The sequence below is a fragment of the Clinocottus analis genome, unplaced genomic scaffold (assembly GCF_023055335.1).
Source record: "Clinocottus analis isolate CAN_PGR_092001 unplaced genomic scaffold, fCliAna1.0.p SCAF_3, whole genome shotgun sequence".
Taxonomy (NCBI): Eukaryota; Metazoa; Chordata; class Actinopteri; order Perciformes; family Cottidae; genus Clinocottus; species Clinocottus analis.
The window spans coordinates 18,684,914-18,705,928 of NW_027176042.1; the positions used below are offsets into that span (position 1 = coordinate 18,684,914).

Consider the following 21,015-nt stretch of genomic DNA (forward strand, 5'->3'; position numbering starts at 1 on the left):
ATTTATTCAAACGCATTAATGATGAAATAAGAAAAACCAGATCGTCAACGAGGGGATCCTGTTATAATAAACATTGCTTAACAAAATCTGTTACACTGCATTTTCACTTTTTTATTTTTGTATTTCTATTTTATGTGCCAATAGTTTCTGTCCCAACAGAGTAGTGTAAGATAGACGCTGTCCTTGTTGTCAAAGCTTCTCTCATGACGCCTCTAAAACGCCACAGGATGCAAAGCAGTGACCCATAATTCTTCCCTTCTTTCATTCCCTACCCTTCCTGTTTGCTCACTATTTTCTCTTTTTTGTATATTCTTATACCATCCTCCAGCTTTGCATGTTTGTCAGATTTGGTTTTATTTTCTGAAATAATCATTATTCTCCCACATCACCTAATTTGACAATTATATATATATATATATATATATATATATATATATATATATATATATATATATATATATATATGCCTGGGTTCTTTCGCATTAAGTGAACATATTCAGTTTAGGTTATTCACAAAAGCTTGGCAACCACAGTGCAAACCATTTTTCTAATGTAATTTAAATGTACACTTCATAAAACAGTATTTGTTGCAGATCCCTAATGAGATCCAGATAAATAGGCAGCAGGTGGAATAAATGCACAGCCTGATGCTAGCTGCACAGGAAAGCAGTATTAGTACGCATTGGATTAGGGAATACTACATTCAATGTCGGCCTAAACGGTAAAGCAGTTATCCTATGAAGATGAGTGTTGAAAGGGTTTCACAGAAAACCAAGATAAGCTCTGTGCGTCACGAGGAGATAAGATGGGAAACGTACACGTAATAGAAACAAGGTTAAACGTCTTCCGCTAAGCTAGCAGCTCATTGAGGCTGTCCTAAGGCAATGACAATGCTGACGTTAAGCAGGTATAAAGCTCAGCATATTAACCAGTTAGGTGTTTTACCACTATTAGCACTCAAGTACAGCTGAAGCTGTTGGGAACGTCATTAATTTTGTTGGTATTTGGTCATAAACCAAAGTTCTGGACAATTTAAAACATAGATCTAAATGTGACAGTGGTAAACAAGTGATGGGATCACCAACATTTTTCCAATTCAGGGGGGCCATTGGTATCAGTACCAAATGTCATGGCAATAGATGACATCTCACTAAAGCCAACAATGTCAACCCAATAGTAACATAATAGGAAAACTCATCACTCAATTCAGTGGGATTCATCATCTGGAGAGCATGAATATCTGAGATATGTAGTCTGAACAAAATTGGTGGACTGAAAAACGGTGGCATGACACATTTGTGAGATTATTAAACTGGAGATGAACACCATGACCGCACAAGGATACAAGTAGTACATGTTCCACTTAATACGAGAGCCCTATAGTGATGAGAGCGCAGCAAAGTAAGAATATCAAGTTTAAAATGACATAAATCCAGTGCACTCAATAAAAGTTAGCGATGCGCAGGGAGCTAACGTTGCGTCCGTCAGCTCTGCTCAGTCTGATGCTTAAATTACACACTGGCAATGGAGGATCTGTCACAGTTCATCATCCCAGGGAGGCCAGGGGGACATTGGAGTTGATCTTACTACCAGGCTGGACATCACATAACACATAACTATTTTGTGGATGATAAAACTTTCTTTTCCCATCTGTCTTTTTACCATCTTCACGGACATTGTTCTTTCCCTTCCCTCTCCCCTTGCCTGCTCCTCTGTTGAAATTTGCAGATGTTCTTTGACAGAACGGTATTAGGAACACTTGATGTTCTTCAAGGCCAGCAGTGACGTAGTGGTCAATTTCTGAGACTGTGTTGTGTATGTTACTGCTACTGTGCTGGACCAACACAAAGACGCCACATGAAATGTTGCTTTTGTTAGTCGACACGACTCCTACATGTCTATTAAACTACTAATACACAAACAAAGGCAAGAACAGTTGGTGTGTAAACTATTAGATCTTAAAGGTGCAGTGTGTAGGACTTAGTGGCATCTAGTAGTAAGAAAAACATACTGCAAGTGATTATTATGGAAGCCCATTTCCGCCACAATAAATAAATAAATACGTCGTGATTATGACACCAAAAAAAATCATAATTATGACCCCAAAAAATAAAGTGACAAAAAAAGTCAACAAAAAAAAAACATAATCATGAAAACAACAACAAAAAAGTTGAAATTATGAAATAAAAAGTTGAAATTATGAGATAGAAAGTGTGCATGCGCTGCTTTCTCTTCATCAGGGACAGTACACATGCTATTGTGGGCCACAGGACCCACCATCAACACTTATATCTCCTTTTTTTTTGGTCGACTTGTTTTTGTTTTCGTCATGACTTTAAAAAAAAAAAAAAAAAAATTGTCATACTTTTTTTTGTGGTCATCATTATGATTTTTTTCTGTGTGTGTGTGGTGTGAATGGGCTTCCACAGATTATACATGAAAGAAAACATACTTTATAGTATATCACATTTATGCCAATAAATTCCCCCACATGCTACACACTATTCTTAAGTATTTAATTGCATTTCATGACAAACTGCACGTCTGTGTGAGGCATCTCTCAGTCAAAGCAATCAAGTGAGTTCAACTTTCGGAGGCGAGACATCCTCCGAGCGTGTTTCCTCCTACGCAGTCAAGCTTTCAGGGTGAAAGAAATGAAGATACTGAGGCATGAAATAGGACAACAGCTGTCGCTTTGTCACCTTTGGCCCCCAGTCTTTGGATTTCTGTGAAGATAAGTTGAACACGTCAGACACGCGCAAATAATTAACCATCTTGTGGCCTAATTAATTCTGATGAATTTTCTATTTTTCTTGGCCTTCTTATTTTGCTGCCTGCACCTCATACACACTCGTATAATTGTGTCTGTCAGCTGCAACACACTGACAGATTAGCTTTTAAAGTATCTAAGTGCTTTTGTGGTGATATTCTTCAAGGTTCACTTCAATCTTGTAATATTTATAACTTGTCTTCTCCCAGCATGTAACAACAAACACAGGCTTTGACTTTCGATGTCTTTTGTTTTGCCTTCTGCACAATAAAGTACCCACGATGGAGGAAACTAAAAATGAGGGGGGGGGGGGGGTGAAATGGGACAACAGATGTCGTGTGGTCACCTTAGCCGTGGCCCTTGGTCCTCTGAAGTGATGAGCTATGTTCGCACATCAGAGCCAAGGACACCTGCCTGAATATATAAATCTCCTGCTGAAGGAGAGCGCTATTCAAATGATTTAACTCGGGCTATTCATCAGTGTACAACCTCCCTTTCACCAGACAGAACAGTGTGTTTCAAGAGCAGGAAATGAATCACAGGGAAATATCCTTTAATCAAAATAAAGGAGTACGGAAATGTGCAGGAGGCTTTTTTTTTGGATATCTTTTAAACCATTGTATTGAATTATAGCTCCAATAAGACATGTATCCAAATAGTCCAAAGTCAAAGAAGCCAGTCGGTCCTTATATTGTTTCAGCGCCTCGTTGGAATTTATAACTGCAAGAAAACATCTCATGAGACTCCTGGGTTGTGTTTTGAGAGAATAATGCATTCCACAGTGGTTTCAGTACACACAGCTTTCATCCATAAAACAGGGAGAACACTGTCTGTAGTGTTTGGCTTGGAGAACATCCCTTATAGCAAGGGGATGAATGTCTATCTTATGTGGAGCTGGACTTCACTAGGAGCCGGATACATTTTGTGAGAGACTCTGAAGTGGAATTTATTTTGCAACCAAACTTCTGTCACCTTTTCATTTATAATCCTTAAGATTTTCATGAAATCAAATCGTGACAAGTGTTTTCCATCGTTATCGTGGCGGGGTCCGCCAGGATTCAAATGACTACCTACCTGCACACACACACGAGGGAGTCAGGGAGCCTCGTCGAGTTTGGATCTTCTCATTGTTACATGTGTTGCTTTCGGAAGAACAGTTGGAATCCAAAATGATGTTAAAAATGCTCCGTCCATCTCTCACTTCTTCGGTCTGTGACATCTGCTATACATATTCCTCTTCAAATAGCACCAGCCTTAATATATATATATATTTTTTTGCTTGTTAGACTCTCATCTCCGGTGTTGGTAAAAGATGAAGTGGTGACGTTCATCCCTCAGTGATTACAGGAACAGGTGAGGACCAGGAGGTGTGGGTACACATCCTCGCCCTGATCACCACTATTCATTCTGTCTTGCCGGCACACTGCCAGCCTGACGAGAGGCTGAAGATGAGAGGGTTTCAATTTGCCAGTAATCAAGCAATCAAATATTACAGCCTCAGCAATCAGTGCAGTGATGTGCCAGCCTCGGCGACTGTGCACCCACTTGCGGCACAAAGCATCTCGGCATTACGTTTCTGTTCCAGAAACTGGCTGTAGGAAGGGAACTGGACATTTCATTGCTATTCAGAACTTGTAAAACATTCGCTTCAAACTATTCGGATTGCTAAGGGAAGAGGAAAAAGCTGCTTTTGTTGAGCTCTCTGCACAGCCTTAGATTACAATACATTAGATGCATGCAGCATCCCAAGTCCCAATTTGTGTACCAACACGAGCGGCAACACGGAAGCTTTCTGAATTATTCCGCTCACACGCTTGAATAATCTTAGTCAGGAAAGTGTCTGGTGTTATCCATGGAAACTGTCAATATTTCAAGGCAATCTGGGGAATTTAAAGCTCACAGAAAGCTGATTATTATTTGCATGCTCCCCAATTGAACTAGACTTCAGGATATTTTTGTTTTCTGATTGCTTCCTGGATTATTCTGATTCTTTACCAATTGTATTCAGACTCATCTGGTATCAACTTGGATGCGATGCTAATTCCACTGAAGGCAGCATCAGTTTGTGTGTTTGACGTTAGCATTAAATTAAACGGCGTTAAAGTGGAAAGTGAGAACAGTTGCTTCTGACACACACATGGGCGACTTTATTCTCTTTAGTTTGTTTAAACCTTATGTTTACTTCATGGTTGAGTCAGAAAACAAAAACATTTGTAAATTACCTCCTGTCCTTGAAAAACAAGTTAGCAACTTCCTGTTTATGAAAAGCAAACATCCTGAAATATTTATTGGGCGAAACCAGTGCTAAAGGAAACTGTGACCCCTGCGTTGTTACTTTGTGTCTGCTGAACGCCGGCGTCTGCTCAATGTTTGCCATAACGACTTTATGAATTGATAATCCGTCACTGAGAGCTCTGCATCTGTCAGCCTTGTTTGTAATTATTCCTCTCCTCAGCGGTCCAAAACTTGATTAATGCAGCTTTAAATGCTTCTGTGAGAAAGGGAATCTTGGAACCAATGGAAACAGAAACATGAGAGAGGTCAGAATTATTGAAAAGAGGAAAGTATTTGAAGAAAACTGAAGATTCAGAGACATTTTCACTCGTTAAAACAATGAACAGCTTTAATCTTTATTGTGTTGAAGTCGAGTTTCAGTTTGGTTACAATTAGTGATGATGATTACGGAACCAAATTACAACATAAATATGAATATATCTCAGTTACATATGTACATGATCAAAGCAAATACATGACACTTTAAATATATTTTCTATTCATAACTAAGTGATACAATTAAATGTCCAGACAAAGTGTGACTTCTGTAAGATATTCACACTTTTGGAAATACTTTTGAAACAAAGAGAGTGTTTCAGAGGAGATGTAACTAATATAAATAACTAGTCTATCTAGCAATAGATGGGGAGTCAGGCGTAGATAATTCTGAGCACACAACAGTAGGATAGCTAACTAAAAAAGAAAAACAATGCTACAGTATCATACAGCATATGCAGCCAGGGTTTAAAGGAACTATTGGCCACAGTCGTCAGCATGCACGTGCTGCCTGAAGAAACCTTTCATTTCCTATGTAACGTTATTCAACTGGAAACAACTGATCAAAAGCACAATAACTACTGGCGTGGTGGATTTCATTGAATTGGATTTGATCTAGTAGCCTAGCGTATTTTGGGTTGTTCTCCACCGGTGTAATAGCAGACAAACACTGCAAGAGAGAGCAGGCCAAGTGAGGGACAGGGTTGTGAGAAGGAGGATCAAACACGTTCAAGTCATTAGAATGGTTAGTGGGATGCAACTATCCCTTTTGATATAAGCGGCACAATAATGAGCAGTCGGATACAGAGGAACACACAAAAAAAATGCTGCTGGAGAGTGCTGGATGACGTCATTGTCTCTGTCTCCTGTTGCTTTCAAACACATGGATGCCTTCTGAATTATCATGTGTGTTTGCGTGTGTGTGTGTTTGTGTGTGTGTGTGTGGGCGGGTGGGGCGCGAGTGTGTCTTTGTCCCTGTGACAGTGTAGGCAGTAGATGTGACATTCTGGATTCAGTTGCTAGTTGTTAGTCATAATCCACCAGGAAGCTGAGGAAACACACACAGAGTTGGGTCATCGCACACCGACAGAACTCAGGGACGGACACGTCAGGGTACATTTAGAAACCATCATGGATCATCATTTGTGGATGGCTATTAAAACAATGTATTGCTGGAGAAGCTCAGCCTCATAGATACAGGGCGGGTCATTGTGTGCACAGAGTTCTGCTGTTTTCAAATCATTTACACCTTATTGTTTTGTGTGATAGTCAATTTCCAGCAAACACCGGACAGATAGAAAGCAACATATTTCACATTACGTTTAACCGGGAGTCCTTTTCAGTCAAAGAGAAGATTCTTAGTGGTATTTAAACTGTAAGTAACCATGTGCAAAGCTGCCCCTGGAAAACACGTAAGAAGAAAGGAGTGTGACTGTCGCTGACACAGACAATAATAGCCTCAGCTAGTCGTGTTTTATTTATTTTTTCTATTATTGATTCCAGCGTTGACTCCTTCCTGCGCTTTTGACGGTCGCCTCATAAACTGTCCTCCCTCTTTGTGGCTTCACTTGTATCCCCAGCAGCCAACCTCATCTGAGACTTAGAGCAAAGTTATGCAAAAGACATCGAGTGTTCTAGAGGAAGCCGCTATTTCATTGGAAAATAAGCACTTTTTTTTTCTTGTTTTCCAAAACCATATTTTTGCCTGTTTACGCCTGCTTTTTTAAAAGTGACTTATTTAATTCCTGTGTTTACGCCACAGTGTAAGTCGAGTCAAAGATGTGGAAGTAAACAACCATGTACAGAAACCTAGCAACGAGTGTGACCCTCGCAGCCCACACAGATAAAAACCCTCTGCAACGGACGCAAAGAAGCACTAATTATAATTCCTCCTATTGCTTTCTGAAGCATGTTTTGAGGCCCGCAAATGAATCAAACGTCAAGAGAGTCATGATTGTGGCCTGCACTGGGCTGACAGTGATCAGTGCTACTCTGCCATGATCCTGCTGAGGAGTTGATGATGTTGTGACGAGAAAATAGGAAATGTGCGTCAGATACTAGTCACAATGCCAAGTGTAAGTCTGCCTGCTGGAAAACATTTTCCACACACAAAGAAAGGGTTTGATAATCTGTGTTTTTGCAGTGATAACACCTTTACAACACACATATTGGATCTGTGCCATGTGAGCAAAAACAAAAGAGCCGGTTCACTATAAACGGGCAGTGAGAACGTAGCTCAGGGTGCTTGGGGAGAGTATCCCCGTTTAGATATTTATTTATTCAGAAACGTTCAATATTTTCACAGTAAATCCCTGATTTGAAAACATTTATACCTTTTAAACCAAATTCCTGAAGTGATTTATTGTCAGGAGGCCCAGAAATTCCGGACGCACCTCCGGTTTCCACAGATGGGAGGTTTTAGTACATTTTCACATACTACAACACACGCAGGCGTCATGTGCTAATGCAACAGCTGAATGTGACACACAGTGATTACCACATGAACTCATGTTGGCCAGTGTGAACGAAGGCTGTTCGGCCAACAACGATCCACACCTGTGTCCCAATTACATATTACATAATATGGACGTCATATATGACTGCGCCCGGTCAGAAATAACTCCGGCCAGGTGATGGGACTGAGTTTTCTGACCGGGCACCGCCTCCAAGAGCGTAAACGTGTGTCCCACGCTGATGACGTGTCACCATCGTGGCTCGCGTCGGCCAGTTGATGTTAGCCGATGCACTTAACTAACGGGTAGTAACGAGTAGTAACTACCTGATCAGACATGAATTGCAGCATTCTTTTGTATCATTTACTAACACTTTACAAATGATCTTATCAATCATCTACAAGTCCTTAATACTTGATTTACCAATGGGCAATCCATAATTCGCAAAGTATGAAAACCCAAGCTTATTAATCAAGAATGAAACATTTAGAACCGTTTATGAATTGCATACTAATGAGTCACTAATGAGTGTTCATGTTAGAATATTGCTATATAAATGATGAGTTCAGTGTTTATTCATGCTTTACTAATGCTAAATAGTATGCACTTAATGTAAAGTTCTACCAAATGTTCGTAGGAAAAGTATGAGGAGTCAGGTCATCTGCACAAGCCACTGGGTGTTTAATCAATCGTCGATTTTGCTTCACGGCGGCCTAAGATGACGAAAGATAGGCTGATAGTAAGTTCAAAGCCATGCACTCGGTGGTGAATGTGAGCAGTTCCCCGTCACGGATATATGTGGCAACCATTTTCAAATGTTCAAATTCCAGTATCGAAAAAGACAATTTTTCCTAAAATATATTCTTTAAAAAACATGGAATTGCTGATGACGCAGGGTAGAAGCGCGGCTCTGTTTGAGTGACAAGCACAGTGTGACCACAGATCACAGAGCCAATGAGCAGCGGCGAAGAATTCATAGCCCTTAACGGCCGAGGGGTTTGGGTCTAATGTGCCATTACTGGATGCGTGTCAAATGAAATGCTAACATCATAATGTCTGTGTTCCTTAATGCTACTGGACACCACAACTAGGTCTCACTGAAAGTCAGTTCATGGGAATGACTTTGTCCACGTATGACATGTGTTAAACTTACTCTCCGCAGGGTTTACATGACTGGTTTTAATGTCCATTTAATAACATTACAACTATGAAATGCTCATTAATACTATACACACACACACACACACACACACACACACATATACAAACCTGGCAGCAACATGGTAGAAACTACTTCAGCATCCTCCAACATGTCAATGGTGCAGCGCTGAAAGTCTTTACTGCTGTTGGACTGCAGATAGCTACAGAGAAGACGAGGAAGCAGAATAGAGACGGCTTTGAATTGAGCATCAACTGTAAAAAAAAAAGTAATTACAGTGAATTAATGCGTAGTAACTACCTGAATTAATCATGAATTGCAGCACATTACACTTTTATGATTTTGTTAATAATGTATAAGTCCTGAATCCCTTATTATCAAATGGGGAATCCATCCTTTATAAAGTATGAAACCCTAGCTTATTAATCAAGAACTAATCATTTATAACTGTTTATGAATGAGTTACTAATGAGTTCATGTTTTGGATTAATGCCTTTTAAATGATTAGTTTATGGTTTATTCACACTTTACTAATGCTAAATAGGTTGCACTTATTATAAAGTGCTCCCAAATCATTTAATCTACATCCGTGTGTGTGTGTGTGTGTGGTGTGTGTGTGTGTGTGTGTGTGTGTGTGTGTGTGTGTGTGTGTGCGCGTGTGTATGTGTACTGAAAGATGGGCCATCTGCTCATCTTCCTTGGTGGGGAACATTTCGATCAAAAAGTTAGTTAAGATTGCCAAATAGTCTGCCAATATCTCACACGCACGCACGCACACACACACACACACACACACACACACACACACACACACACACACACACACACACACACACACACACACACTGTACTGACCTCATCCAGGAGATGCGGTCTTGCCAGAACTCATACATTATGTAACACAACTTTCCCGGGAGCTTCTGAACGGACACACTGACAGCAGGAGGGAGAAGAAGAAAAGAGAAAAGAATACATAGTACTCGTACAGGATATGCAACTTTATAGTTCTCCACTTTGTCTCAGAGGCAAATATTAAACTTTTTGCTCCATCACAGTAGTTTGACACCTTTCATTACGTTTCAGAATCAATTTCTGTCAACTCTTTCTGTCAAGTGAAACCCATGCATCTAAGGATGTAGCGTTCCTTTATATGTTGAGAAAAGCTATTTTAAAACCATCTTGGATCATAATACATATCAGCTATATGGATGATGGATGATGAAATGCTGACGGGAGCTTTTCATGAACAGTAGTTTCCCTCCGTCGACTGAGTGTACTTTTCAGTTTTGGCAAAATTGACGCTCCAAAACCCAGATTCAACATGGCCTCAATCTCAATCAAAGCTATTTCAGCGGCAGAGTCTGACGCTGTGTTTAAAAGATATATCACTTTGTCTGAAAGCATGCAGAGCACTCACTGCAGGTTGTCGGAGTGGGCTGCGGTGGCATCGATGTAGCTCTTCAGAACTTTCTGGAAGTTGTCCGGATCTTCATCGGTCAGCGACATCTGCCTCTGAACCAGCAGGATGTTCTGTTTGGCAACGCGGCAAGAGACGGAGAGGGGGATATGAGAGATGACACGTTGGCAGCCCAGAAGAAGAGTGTGTGTCTGTGTGAGGAGGCTCACATCACCCCCTGAGGTGCAAGCGTGTGTGTAGATATTGTCAAGATGAATACTTATGAAGCATTTGATGAGCAACTGATCATACCCGACTGTAGAAATATCACTATCACTCACAACAGATGGGAAAAAATAAACAATTATGCCACTTAGTCTATTGTTCCTACTTAAAGCACTTTTTGGGACATTTCGTGTGTCAATATAACTGGAAGCAAGATCGAGGCACTACAATAAAGTAATCCTAAAGTGAAAAAAAGTGATAATTTAAGTCAATTACATAAAAACCGCGTTGCATAATCGAATTCTGAAACAATAGTGGCCCCATAATAACTGTTGCCATTACACCAGTGTCCTTGTCACTTCTTCTTCATATAAAATACTGGTGACAGCGGCTGGCCGGCTTTTCCATCGAAATCAAAGTTGAATTTACAGTCAGTGTCTGACTTCACAGCTCACTCAACGCATCAACTAAACGTGACATGAAAATGTCCCCACAAAAGGATATGACCTGCATCACCTCCTGACAGAGGAGGAGAAAAGAAACTTTGAGATATATATAAGGTTATCGATTGATGGACCCAGCTAACGAGCAACATCGTCGCAGCTGGCCGTCCTCTTCAGGGAAACTGGGCTTGAACTAAAGTCCCCGATGCCCGACGTCGACCTGCTGCCAGCTTTACTTTCTCAACAATTGAATGCACAAGTGAGTCACCACTGTGACCATCAGGGAACCAAGGGAAACAACTGTGAAACTGTCATGAAAGGTCTTCATGACAAAAAGATATTTTTGGTTGTATCCGCCATGTTTAGTGTTCAGTTACCAATTTTTCAAAATGTCTTGGGATTTTAGTCATCACTCAAATACAACGAAGGAATAAATTGAATGGCTGATGCTCATAGCATTAAAAAAAAATACATTTATAAACTACACAATCCCACAGACCTATCTTTAAAAAGATGTTATTAGACTTCTTTAAAAATAATACCTATGAAAAGCATAATTTGTCAGTGTTCTGAGGGGCAAACAAAGTTACAATCATCTCAATTGTATTGCAGTGGCAGAAACTTTATAGACGCATCCTTTAAAACTCAGCACATACAAACAACTGAGGACTGAAAAATATATAGTTTCTTAATTTAAGTAAAAAGTCTAGCATTAGATCTGAAAAAGGACAGGGGTTTATGCATGGATCCTGTGTGTATTTTAGTATTATGCCACAAGCCTTTATTCAAATATTGTTTGCTTTTTTACTGGGTTTCATTTCGAAAGGCTTATTCTGAAATCCCAGAAGAAACAGAGAAACACAAACATTGCCTTTTATATCATTTTCATTTTTGTCAAGTATGAAACTTGTGAAAACCGACTTCCCTTTACTATTACCGTCATAAATACTTTGATGTCAGTGTCACTATAGTTCCCCCTCACAATATAGGTCACTGGGACTCTCACCTGTCTGTGTTTTCACACCATTTCTACCATCACGCGTCAGTAACTTCTTTTGTCCACGTGTTCACTACACTCGGAGCCAAAAAGCAGACCAATAATCATGGACTCAAGGGGAAGCTTGTCAACACAAAACTGGCCCTTGCCGGCTTCATTGTTGAACACCATTTCATCTTGAGGCTAGGTCATGTATTGATTTTCATAGCTGGAATGAACTAGAATGAATACAAAATGTGAGCCACCTGCTGTTATGGTACCATTTGGTTTGAGAAGGAAACAGATGCGCTGCTTGACATTTAAAATGGGAACAGTGGACAAACTGGGTGAGCTAAATCTAGTTTCTAGAGGGAACCATCTCTGAGTGTGTCTGTTTGGTACGTACTGTAACTACTGCAGGAGTTCACAGTCAGAGAGAGAAAAAAAAACGTGGAGTAACTGGGGGTGTTAATGGAGTAGTATATTTAGTCATACGTGAATAATGCAATAACAAATCATTTAGTTTCAAGTGTACCCTACTTATCAGCTTTCAGTTCCTCCCACACACTTAATCAGTCAATTCAGAACACCTGTTCACACCTCGTTAGCTCTATCACGCTCACCTGCTCATCCTGCTGCACCTACTCCCGCAAATGTTGAAGTTCCACCTTCACTCACACTTAATGTCAGATTGTTCTCCGCATTAATGCCAGATCCTGCGGCTATTGTTCTCTGTGTTCTGCCTGACGATCCAGCACTTCTCCCCCTAGCACGACCCCGCCTGCTTGGACTTCTCACCTTGCCTCTGTCTGGCAGACACCATCTTATTCTGTCCCCGACCGCGTGATTCCTGCCTTCCGCCTTGTGTGTTGCCCCTGTGTTTGAACTCTCTGTTCAAAACCCACCATCCAGTCATGTTGTGTTTGAGCCCTCCCTACGTTCTGTAATTAGCAATCTTTTTACGCCTTGCTTTAATAACACCCAGTGTGTGGCAGCCTAAAGTTGAATGCAGACACTTAAAGTGAACACTAACCGTTTAATGTCGAAAAGCTCAATGCTTAATAAAGACTACTTGCTTCTTTACTTAATCAGTGTTTCAGGTCAACTTCATTCATCAGTGCTGACTTACAGACTTGTACGTGCTGGCCAGTGTGTCCTCTTTCAGTGGCTCCAACTTGGGACCCTGCAACAAGAGGGAGACAGTATGAGAAGAACTTCTTGAATCTGTTAAACATGTCTGTATGAAAGCTTGGTGAAGCATGAGTTCTGAGTATTATTTTCTTTCTGTAACCGTTCATTTTTTCTGATTGAATCAGTATTCTTTTGAAAGTCATTACAACAATTCATGTGTGTGTATATCCATGCGTTCAATAATGTCATTATGTTTCTCATAGCGAGATATGTCATGTGAAAGTAAATGGATGATGGGCTGACATTCGCCATTGCGCTACAGAGAAGAAAAAGTGTCATTCAGTGCACATGATGTTTTTCTTTCAACCATATCTGTAGGCTATATACAGCACATAGTCTATAAATGTATGATGTGATGAATAATGAAATAGTCAATATGATAAAATAAACAGATTTAGCTTTTCATCTTAAAGGTTATAGTTCTTTGTGTGTGCGCATGTGTGTGTGTTTTGAACACAGAGAACATAACCTTTGAGGCTGAAAACCCATTCTGTTGCATTTGAGAGAGCAGAGAAAGGGAGCGAAGTGGACAGAAGGTGTGTGTGATGCTGCTGGCGTTGACGTGTGGGAATAGATATTGCACTCAGAACATGCTGCAGGTTATGAATCGCTTTTGATATTGCACTCTGAGACCCTCTGGGTCGGCAGAATGAAGGGCTGGAGAGAGAGAAAAAGCTCTGAGAGCGACTGAAAGGAGAGGAAAAATGAACATCGATAGATGGGAATAACGGGAGTTAATAATAAAGAAAACAACAAGCAGAGAGAGAAAAAGAGGGAGCAGGAGTGTGACAAGGTTTTGAGACTCGGCAGCAAGAATGGGTCACGGGATACATACTGAGAAACGAGAGGCGGAGAGGTGACTGTGCTCGGCACTTGACAGATACACAGGTCTGCTGAACTCCTCCTGGAAAAGTGTCGTATTTACATGGTTCCAGTGCACCTTTTGCTCGTTTTGCACATCACAAACGCACAAAGATATGCTCCGAGTTCCGCTCATTATATGAAACGGACAGTTTGTAAGCCTAAACAACTCAAAGGGCAGTCGGCTTTTTGTTTTCCACAAAAAAACAAGCTGACGCCTTGTCCCAGACATTGTATAATGAAAACAGAACGTTGAACAATTCAAGAGAAATCCACGCGTCCTCGGTATTCTCGTAGCCTTGCAGCAAGATTTTCAGGAGGAGATGTGCAAAAACCTGCAGCCCAGCTGTGTACTTCTCATTCTTCTCAACACATTAATAATTCTGTGCCCCAAAATGGTCGACAAGGTAACGCTTCAGGCGTTATTGCTTTGCAAATTCTTTGCATAATTTGTCACAAGTTGTTAAATAATCCCCCAAAAAAGGTAAAATGAAGATGCAGGATTCTATTACATGTTCAACACACTTAATAATGTTAATGTTGATGGCTGCTGGATACTGTATTTGTATTCATGGCACAGTAACACATTTCAGAGGTTCAAAATATGAAACCTTTGTGCTCATATTTGCTTAACCTTTCAGATTCAATCTGTATTCCGCTTCAAAATGCATCCTGACAGGAGGCATCATAAACTGGTATGGGATGAGCACGGCCCAGAACAGGAGGGCTCTACGGCCGGTGATTAAAACTACCCAAAACATCGTTGGTAGCCATCTACTGAGCATCAGTGATATTGTTAAAAGAGTTGCCTGCAAAGAGCACAAAGGGTGAGAGAGTCTGGTGAGACGGTACCCAAAGACTTCATAGCAGCTTCTTTCCTCAGGCTACTCGTGAATTAATCCTCCACCATCCACCATATAATATAGGTTGGTTTAGTTTTTGTGTGTGGTTTTTTTATGTAGCAAAAATGCACAACCTGGTCGTACAATGACAATAAATGAACCTTTTAACCTTGTACACAAAGAGTCGCTTCATACCTGACACTCCAGTTTATCCAGCAGTTGCTGCAGCCTGTTGATTTGAGAGCACCAGTTCTCTCCATCTTCCATGCAGACACCTGCAGACAGCACAACGCTTAGTCATCAGAATGTCCAACAACAATTCATAGTTTCCCAGCTCCAGTGTGCATGCTGCCACTGACTGGATTTGAGCAGTAGTATATATAACAGTACTTTTTTTTAAATTATTGATGTATACTTTGGAGCAAGAAGACATTGCCGAGAGTTTCCTTTCTGTGTTTATCATTTGAAAAGACCAGTCTGGTCAAAACAGATGGCTTCCATCTGCTCAAGGACAAAAAACACAGAAAGCAATTCAGACATGGTTTTATGTGTGTGAAAATCCCTCCCTGTAAAAATGTATTTGAAGCAAAATCATTTGAATGATCCAGGGGAAACTAAAATCCTTCGACTATATGACAATTACTGAACACTTGCTGACTTATTATTATGTCTAGAAAAAGACACTCAACTCCTGAACAGTTGAGTGAAAATTATTTTTTCTTTGCAGGCTCAATATCTGAGTCAACTCAGTCTATCAATACTAACATGAAATATTAGTCTCTAAAAATAGTCAATATGTTCTTTGCAAGTGAAAAGAGCCCTCAGAGAGCGCTTACAGACTTCCAATAATGCCCAATACTTGTAATGACAATGATGGGATTGATTCATGTGTACACCACTGAACACGTTTCGCCAAGGGATGACAATAAGTACATGTCCTATTAATATGCTTTGGTGGGAATGTTTGAGATGTTGATTTATAACATGGTGTCATTTGTCCAAGTGGGCAGAGATTGAGCCAATAGATTTACGTCACACTGTAGAAAACCACAACCGCCAGAAGGAAAAACAATCGGCTCCTTAATATACAACCAAGGACTGAAAAGAAGCTGAACAATTCTAACTAAAAAAAGCCAAAGGATTATGTTAGCACCCTGTGTCTGCCAGTGTTATAGTTGACAACTAAAAGCCTCATGGGATGGGGACAAGTTAGCTGTTAGCGAGCTAATGTGTCAGCATGCTACTGTATTTAGCTACACTTGCAAACATAATACTTCATGGCTTTCTGATTTAATCAACATTGTATCATAACAAAAGCTCTCAAAAGGCTTTAGCGTGACTTAAAATATTTTTAAAACATTTGCTTTCCAATACTTCTCCCAATGCCTCACGCGGCTGATTGCCTGTATCCTCAGTTTTCCAATTCGGCGGCTCACGAAAAACTAGTTCTGACTGTTAAAGTCAGCATCGCTGTAGACTTCCTGTTGGAAGGTTATGACCAAGTCCCTAGAAAGGGCATTGTCTCTGAGACTACGAACACAGGATCTCGTCTGCACTAGAGAGATGCTCAGAAGGTCAGAAAATAGTGACCGGTCGGTGGGCTATTCACTTTTTGACAGCGAGGTTTCTTTTGTTTACTTCTATGATTTCAACATGGATTTAGTGTTCACAAAGTAGCATCGTCATGGAAAAAAAAATGGTGTGTCACGTGTGTGGACACATCTATGGTGAGTTGAGAGTTGAGAGACTGAAACAGTGGAAATGAGTGAGTACTGACAAAGCATCCATTAATTAAGTGTAATAATATTCATGGGGCTAACTTGGCGTTTGTTTTTTCTGTGATTTTAATGAATTAAAATGATTAAACCCTTTTCTTTATATAGTATGCTAGTCTTCCTATACCTGTGGTCAGGATGTCAGAGCAGGGATCTGATGGGGACATGACCAGGTTATTATGGATCCTGCGACCACACCGCCTGCCATTCTTCTGCACTGCAGTCAGCTCCGGTGCCTTTACCTCTCTCCTGCCATGGCAGCGGTCGAGACCCAGGGAGACAAACATCAGAGAGAAAGACAGCTGCTGTCAGAGCGGTGTGGGGTAGGAAAAAAAAAGAAAAGAAAAACTGAAATTGAACACACAAGGGAATAACGAAGAGGAAACGAAGGGGGTGAAAGACAAGATGGGGAGAGAGGGTACAAGAGAAAAGATGAGGAGGTAAGGAAGGATGCATTAATAATTGATTCAAATCAGAAACGGAGATAGGTTATGATCGAGAAAGAGAGAGAGAGCGAGAGAGAGACGTTTAGAGAAAGACCAGATACACACTACTGCTTATTAACCCACAGGCTCGGTGTTGAGGTGGGTGAGCCCTTGCACACACTCAAATATTCACACACACTGTCTTGTTTTCATGACTTTTTGTGGGCATTACATTTATTTTCTGCACACTTAGCCTAACTTTAAGCACTGCCAGCCTATTCTTAACCTTTACCTTAAACCAAGTCTTCTCCCTCAAATGTTCAACTGTCCCCTTTTTGTACAAAAAAAAGGAGGAAGCAAGTTCCCACAATGTGATCAGATTGTCCCCCCAACACAGGTAAAACACCCCCCCCCCCCACACACACACACACACACACAGCTCTATACATAGAAGGTGTTTGTCGCCTCTAAATGCATCATGTCAAGGGCATTTGTGAGTGTGACATTGAGGCACATTCACAATGTGTGTGTGTGTCTGTGTGCACGTACATGATGGGATTTCACTCTTCACTCGTGTGTCTCAATGTCTCGAAAGGCCCTCACACATTAGTTTTTCTTTTTAGTGTGTGCCTCTCTCTGTGTGTGCGTGTGTGTGTGTGTGTGTGTGTGTAGCGTCATGCTGACGGCGCAGAGGGAGCGCATTGCTAGGAGGTTTTCATGCTGAGAACAGCCTGGAGCCCAAAGGCCACTGCAGCAGCTATACATCCACTGCAGGGAAGCAGAGGGGACAGAAATAAGCTATTTGTTACCAACTCAATACATCTCCAATTCAGCCGCTTCCAAAATCTATACCTGTTTATACAATCATAAGTTATTTGTGGACAAAAAGATCCTCATCGTGTCCTTGTTTCTCTTTCCGTTTTTTCCCTTTCATATCAGACCTTCATTTAATGTTGTATTCATCTTTCGTTTGCTTTATCTTTCTCTATGACTCACTTGTTCCATATTTCAATGCCACCCATACCATCCTTTCACAATCTGCTCCCCTTCTGCCTCCCCTAGTCCCGTCTCAATAATTCACCTTGGCTTTATTCACTCCATTATTTTCAATAATACCAGTGTGGCACCCAGAGGCGAGAGAGACACACGCAGTGTACCAGACAACCTCAGCTGCAAGTCCCACAAATTGGGTGGCCACGAAAAAGTGGAGGAAGCATCTTTGTTATTCAAAATAGTCAACAGTCAGATGAAATGTTAGTCAGGGTATTGACCTGGGGTGAGATAGATTTCTACTCATCAAAAGGTCCTTGGCGGATTGTTCCTCTCGGCATCTTCTAATAGGTGATGCTTCAAAGAAATGCGGGGGCCTGTGCCGAGGTCTTTGATGAACCACAACGTATGGAGAAAAGTATTGTGCAGGTTTTTTCATTTCCAACAGTGACTGTGTTCCTTCATGCGACAGTCCACCAAATCCCAGATTAGTGACAGCAATTTAGATATGTTTTTATTCTATGAGCTCCGTTTACAGTCAATGAAAGTGAGGCTCTTTGATAGAAATATTGAAATTCAAGCAGTCTGCCTATTAGTGAGGCGACTGTTTGAATTACTGTGAGAATGTAAAAAAGAAAAAAAAAAGCCCTCTGCAGCGCTGATTAGTTGGATTTCTTGGATTTCTTTTCTGCTTAGACCAAGGCGGACTTCCCCAACAACATTTTCATTTTATAACAGCATAGTTGTTGAGCTGCTATGCTTTTGATAATATGGTGTAGCAAAGAAACAAAACGGTATATTTAGTCAAAGTGTTTTTCTTTGCTGATTGTTGTGTGGCAAAGCTTTTGAGCTCCAGTATTCAAAACATAAAAATCAGAATTATGACAACAAAAATTCAAAGTCGAAATTATGAAATAGTAAGTGCGCATGCGCTGCTTGCATTAACTTCACATGTCTCTTCATCCCCTCGCCGGTCTAACCATGCAAACTATGCAAGCGTAACTGTTGACGTTTTGCTCAACAAATAATAGCTATGTTTTAATGTAGCTGATGCTGTGTTTCTTAAAGGGGGGCTACCGGTACCACAGCCTTTTTTGTTGTTGTCATAATTCTAACTTTTTTTTGTGGCGGAAATAGACTTCCATAAACAGAGCATCTTTACTCTCTTTTCATGTTTTAAAATATGTTTAAATCAGTTTTTAGCAAACAATGTGGTTACTTTTTTTAGCCTGTGGTTCCTGTAAGTAGTTTTTCTTGTTTGGTTTTGGTATGTTTTTGTCCCCTGTTTGTTGCCGTACATACAAATGTTTTGCCGATCTTGACTATCAATGGGACTTTTCTTTTTAAGTAAAGGATAATACAAGTATAATTTTGGGTTCATGAGAACAGTCGTGGTCTTTTGTTGAAGGATGATTACAGGCAAACACCATTTACTGTTTTTTGGAGATACCCATAGTATATTTTCTTTATCCTGCATAACAACATCACATTACTTCCTGCTTTGGCATTGAATGTACAAACGTCTTATTTTCTTCCTGGTTCATCATTGTAACCTCTGTAGGTTACAATAATGAACCATGACAAAAAATAAGACCTGACAAGCCAATCAGAACATTGTTCAAGACGATAGTGCAGTGTAGATAATGTTTTGGTATCTGTAGAAGTAACACAGAGTACAGACGTGTCATAGTGCAGTACTGACGGTGCTGGGCTGCTCTGCTCTTCCACAGCCTCCATTGCACACTGCAGAGACCTCTGAAGAGACTGTAGCTGACTGGACGTCTCTCTGAGCATGAACCTGGTGACAAACTGGCCCAACACACTGGAACCCTGATACTCCTGAGAGACACACAGAAGGAGCGGTTAAAGCACATGATGCTCAAAACAGAAGGAATAAGAAAGAAAAAGCATCTAAGAGAAAAGCCACATAGATGGGGTGGGCGAGATCAGCTTGATAGCTTTTCCAAAACAACAACATATAGACAGACCCACTTGTGAAATGTGTGACAAAGGCAAATAAATAGGCTAATTAATTATCGGAGCACATGCATTATTCAGCACCACACATCCAAATTGCATGGTGTAGGAACTTCAACATAATTGCTGCTTGATTCCCTAAACACAAACGTGATTATGCAGTCTGAAAGGAGTCTTACTCCTGCAAAGTGCTAATGAAAAACAGTGCAGGAGCTCTTTGTTCAAACTTATAATGACAAGTTGCCTGAAAACGCGCCATGTGATTAGGATCCAGAGCACCCTGTGACAGACCACAGCTGCTAACTAGCAATTGCACAATGCTCTATGGAGTTCTACAATCCGACAGCTTGAAAGAGGAGCCAGAGAGGAACAAGGTGATCTAATTATGACGGGATGCATAATTATTCAGCACACATCTCCTCTCCTCATTTAACAAGCATTGTTTTTTTTTCCTATGGTATTACAATTCAAATACCTGATTCAGGGCTGTTACCCGAAAAGAGTCATGCGGTAATTTGAAACTAAACGATATATTTACTGCGAAGCAAAATGTTAGGCTTCTCTGGAGTCTTAATCACACATGCATATTTAGTCAATAGTTTTCTGCAGAAACAACATGATTAAAACTGGCCAGTCTCTCCAACACTAAGCTAAATCCGTCAACTGTGACATGTTCTAAGTGAAGACTTATCCGCTAACTTTTCTAGACATAGTCCTACATTTTGGGAAATGCCTTCCTGCCGCGAGCCTTATGAGAAGCTTAATAACTGTACACCAAACATGAGGTTACCACCAATAGCCTGCTAGCTTAGTTTAGCACAAAGACAATGGGAGACGGCTAGCCCGGCTCTGTCCAATTTAGCTACTTATTAACGTGTTATATTTTGTATATAAACAAACTAGATAGTTTGGCAGATTTCTTTAGCCTTGGACAGAGCGAGGCCAGCGGTTTCCCACTGTTTCCACCCTGAGCGCTAAAATA

The 21,015-nt window shown here is 40.6% G+C and overlaps 1 protein-coding gene across 2 annotated transcripts in view; it reads right to left on the minus strand.

The window, feature by feature from the left end:
• Positions 1–5,379: 5,379 nt before the first annotated feature.
• The window catches only part of necab3 (N-terminal EF-hand calcium binding protein 3), a 33,293-nt gene continuing 17,657 nt past the window's right edge, over positions 5,380–21,015 (minus strand). Inside the window, exons 6-13 of one of the 2 annotated variants that reach the window (XM_068595108.1) lie at positions 19,759–19,895; positions 16,769–16,890; positions 15,062–15,141; positions 13,102–13,155; positions 10,350–10,462; positions 9,788–9,865; positions 9,043–9,134; positions 5,380–6,368 (exon numbers count right to left, since the gene is read on the minus strand). In XM_068595108.1, the coding sequence (XP_068451209.1) occupies positions 6,340–6,368; positions 9,043–9,134; positions 9,788–9,865; positions 10,350–10,462; positions 13,102–13,155; positions 15,062–15,141; positions 16,769–16,890; positions 19,759–19,895 (705 nt within the window). In that variant the 3' untranslated portion in view covers positions 5,380–6,339. Of the gene's footprint in view, positions 6,369–9,042; positions 9,135–9,787; positions 9,866–10,349; positions 10,463–13,101; positions 13,156–15,061; positions 15,142–16,768; positions 16,891–19,737; positions 19,896–21,015 lie in introns of both variants that reach the window. The other variant, XM_068595107.1, reaches the window with a different exon arrangement.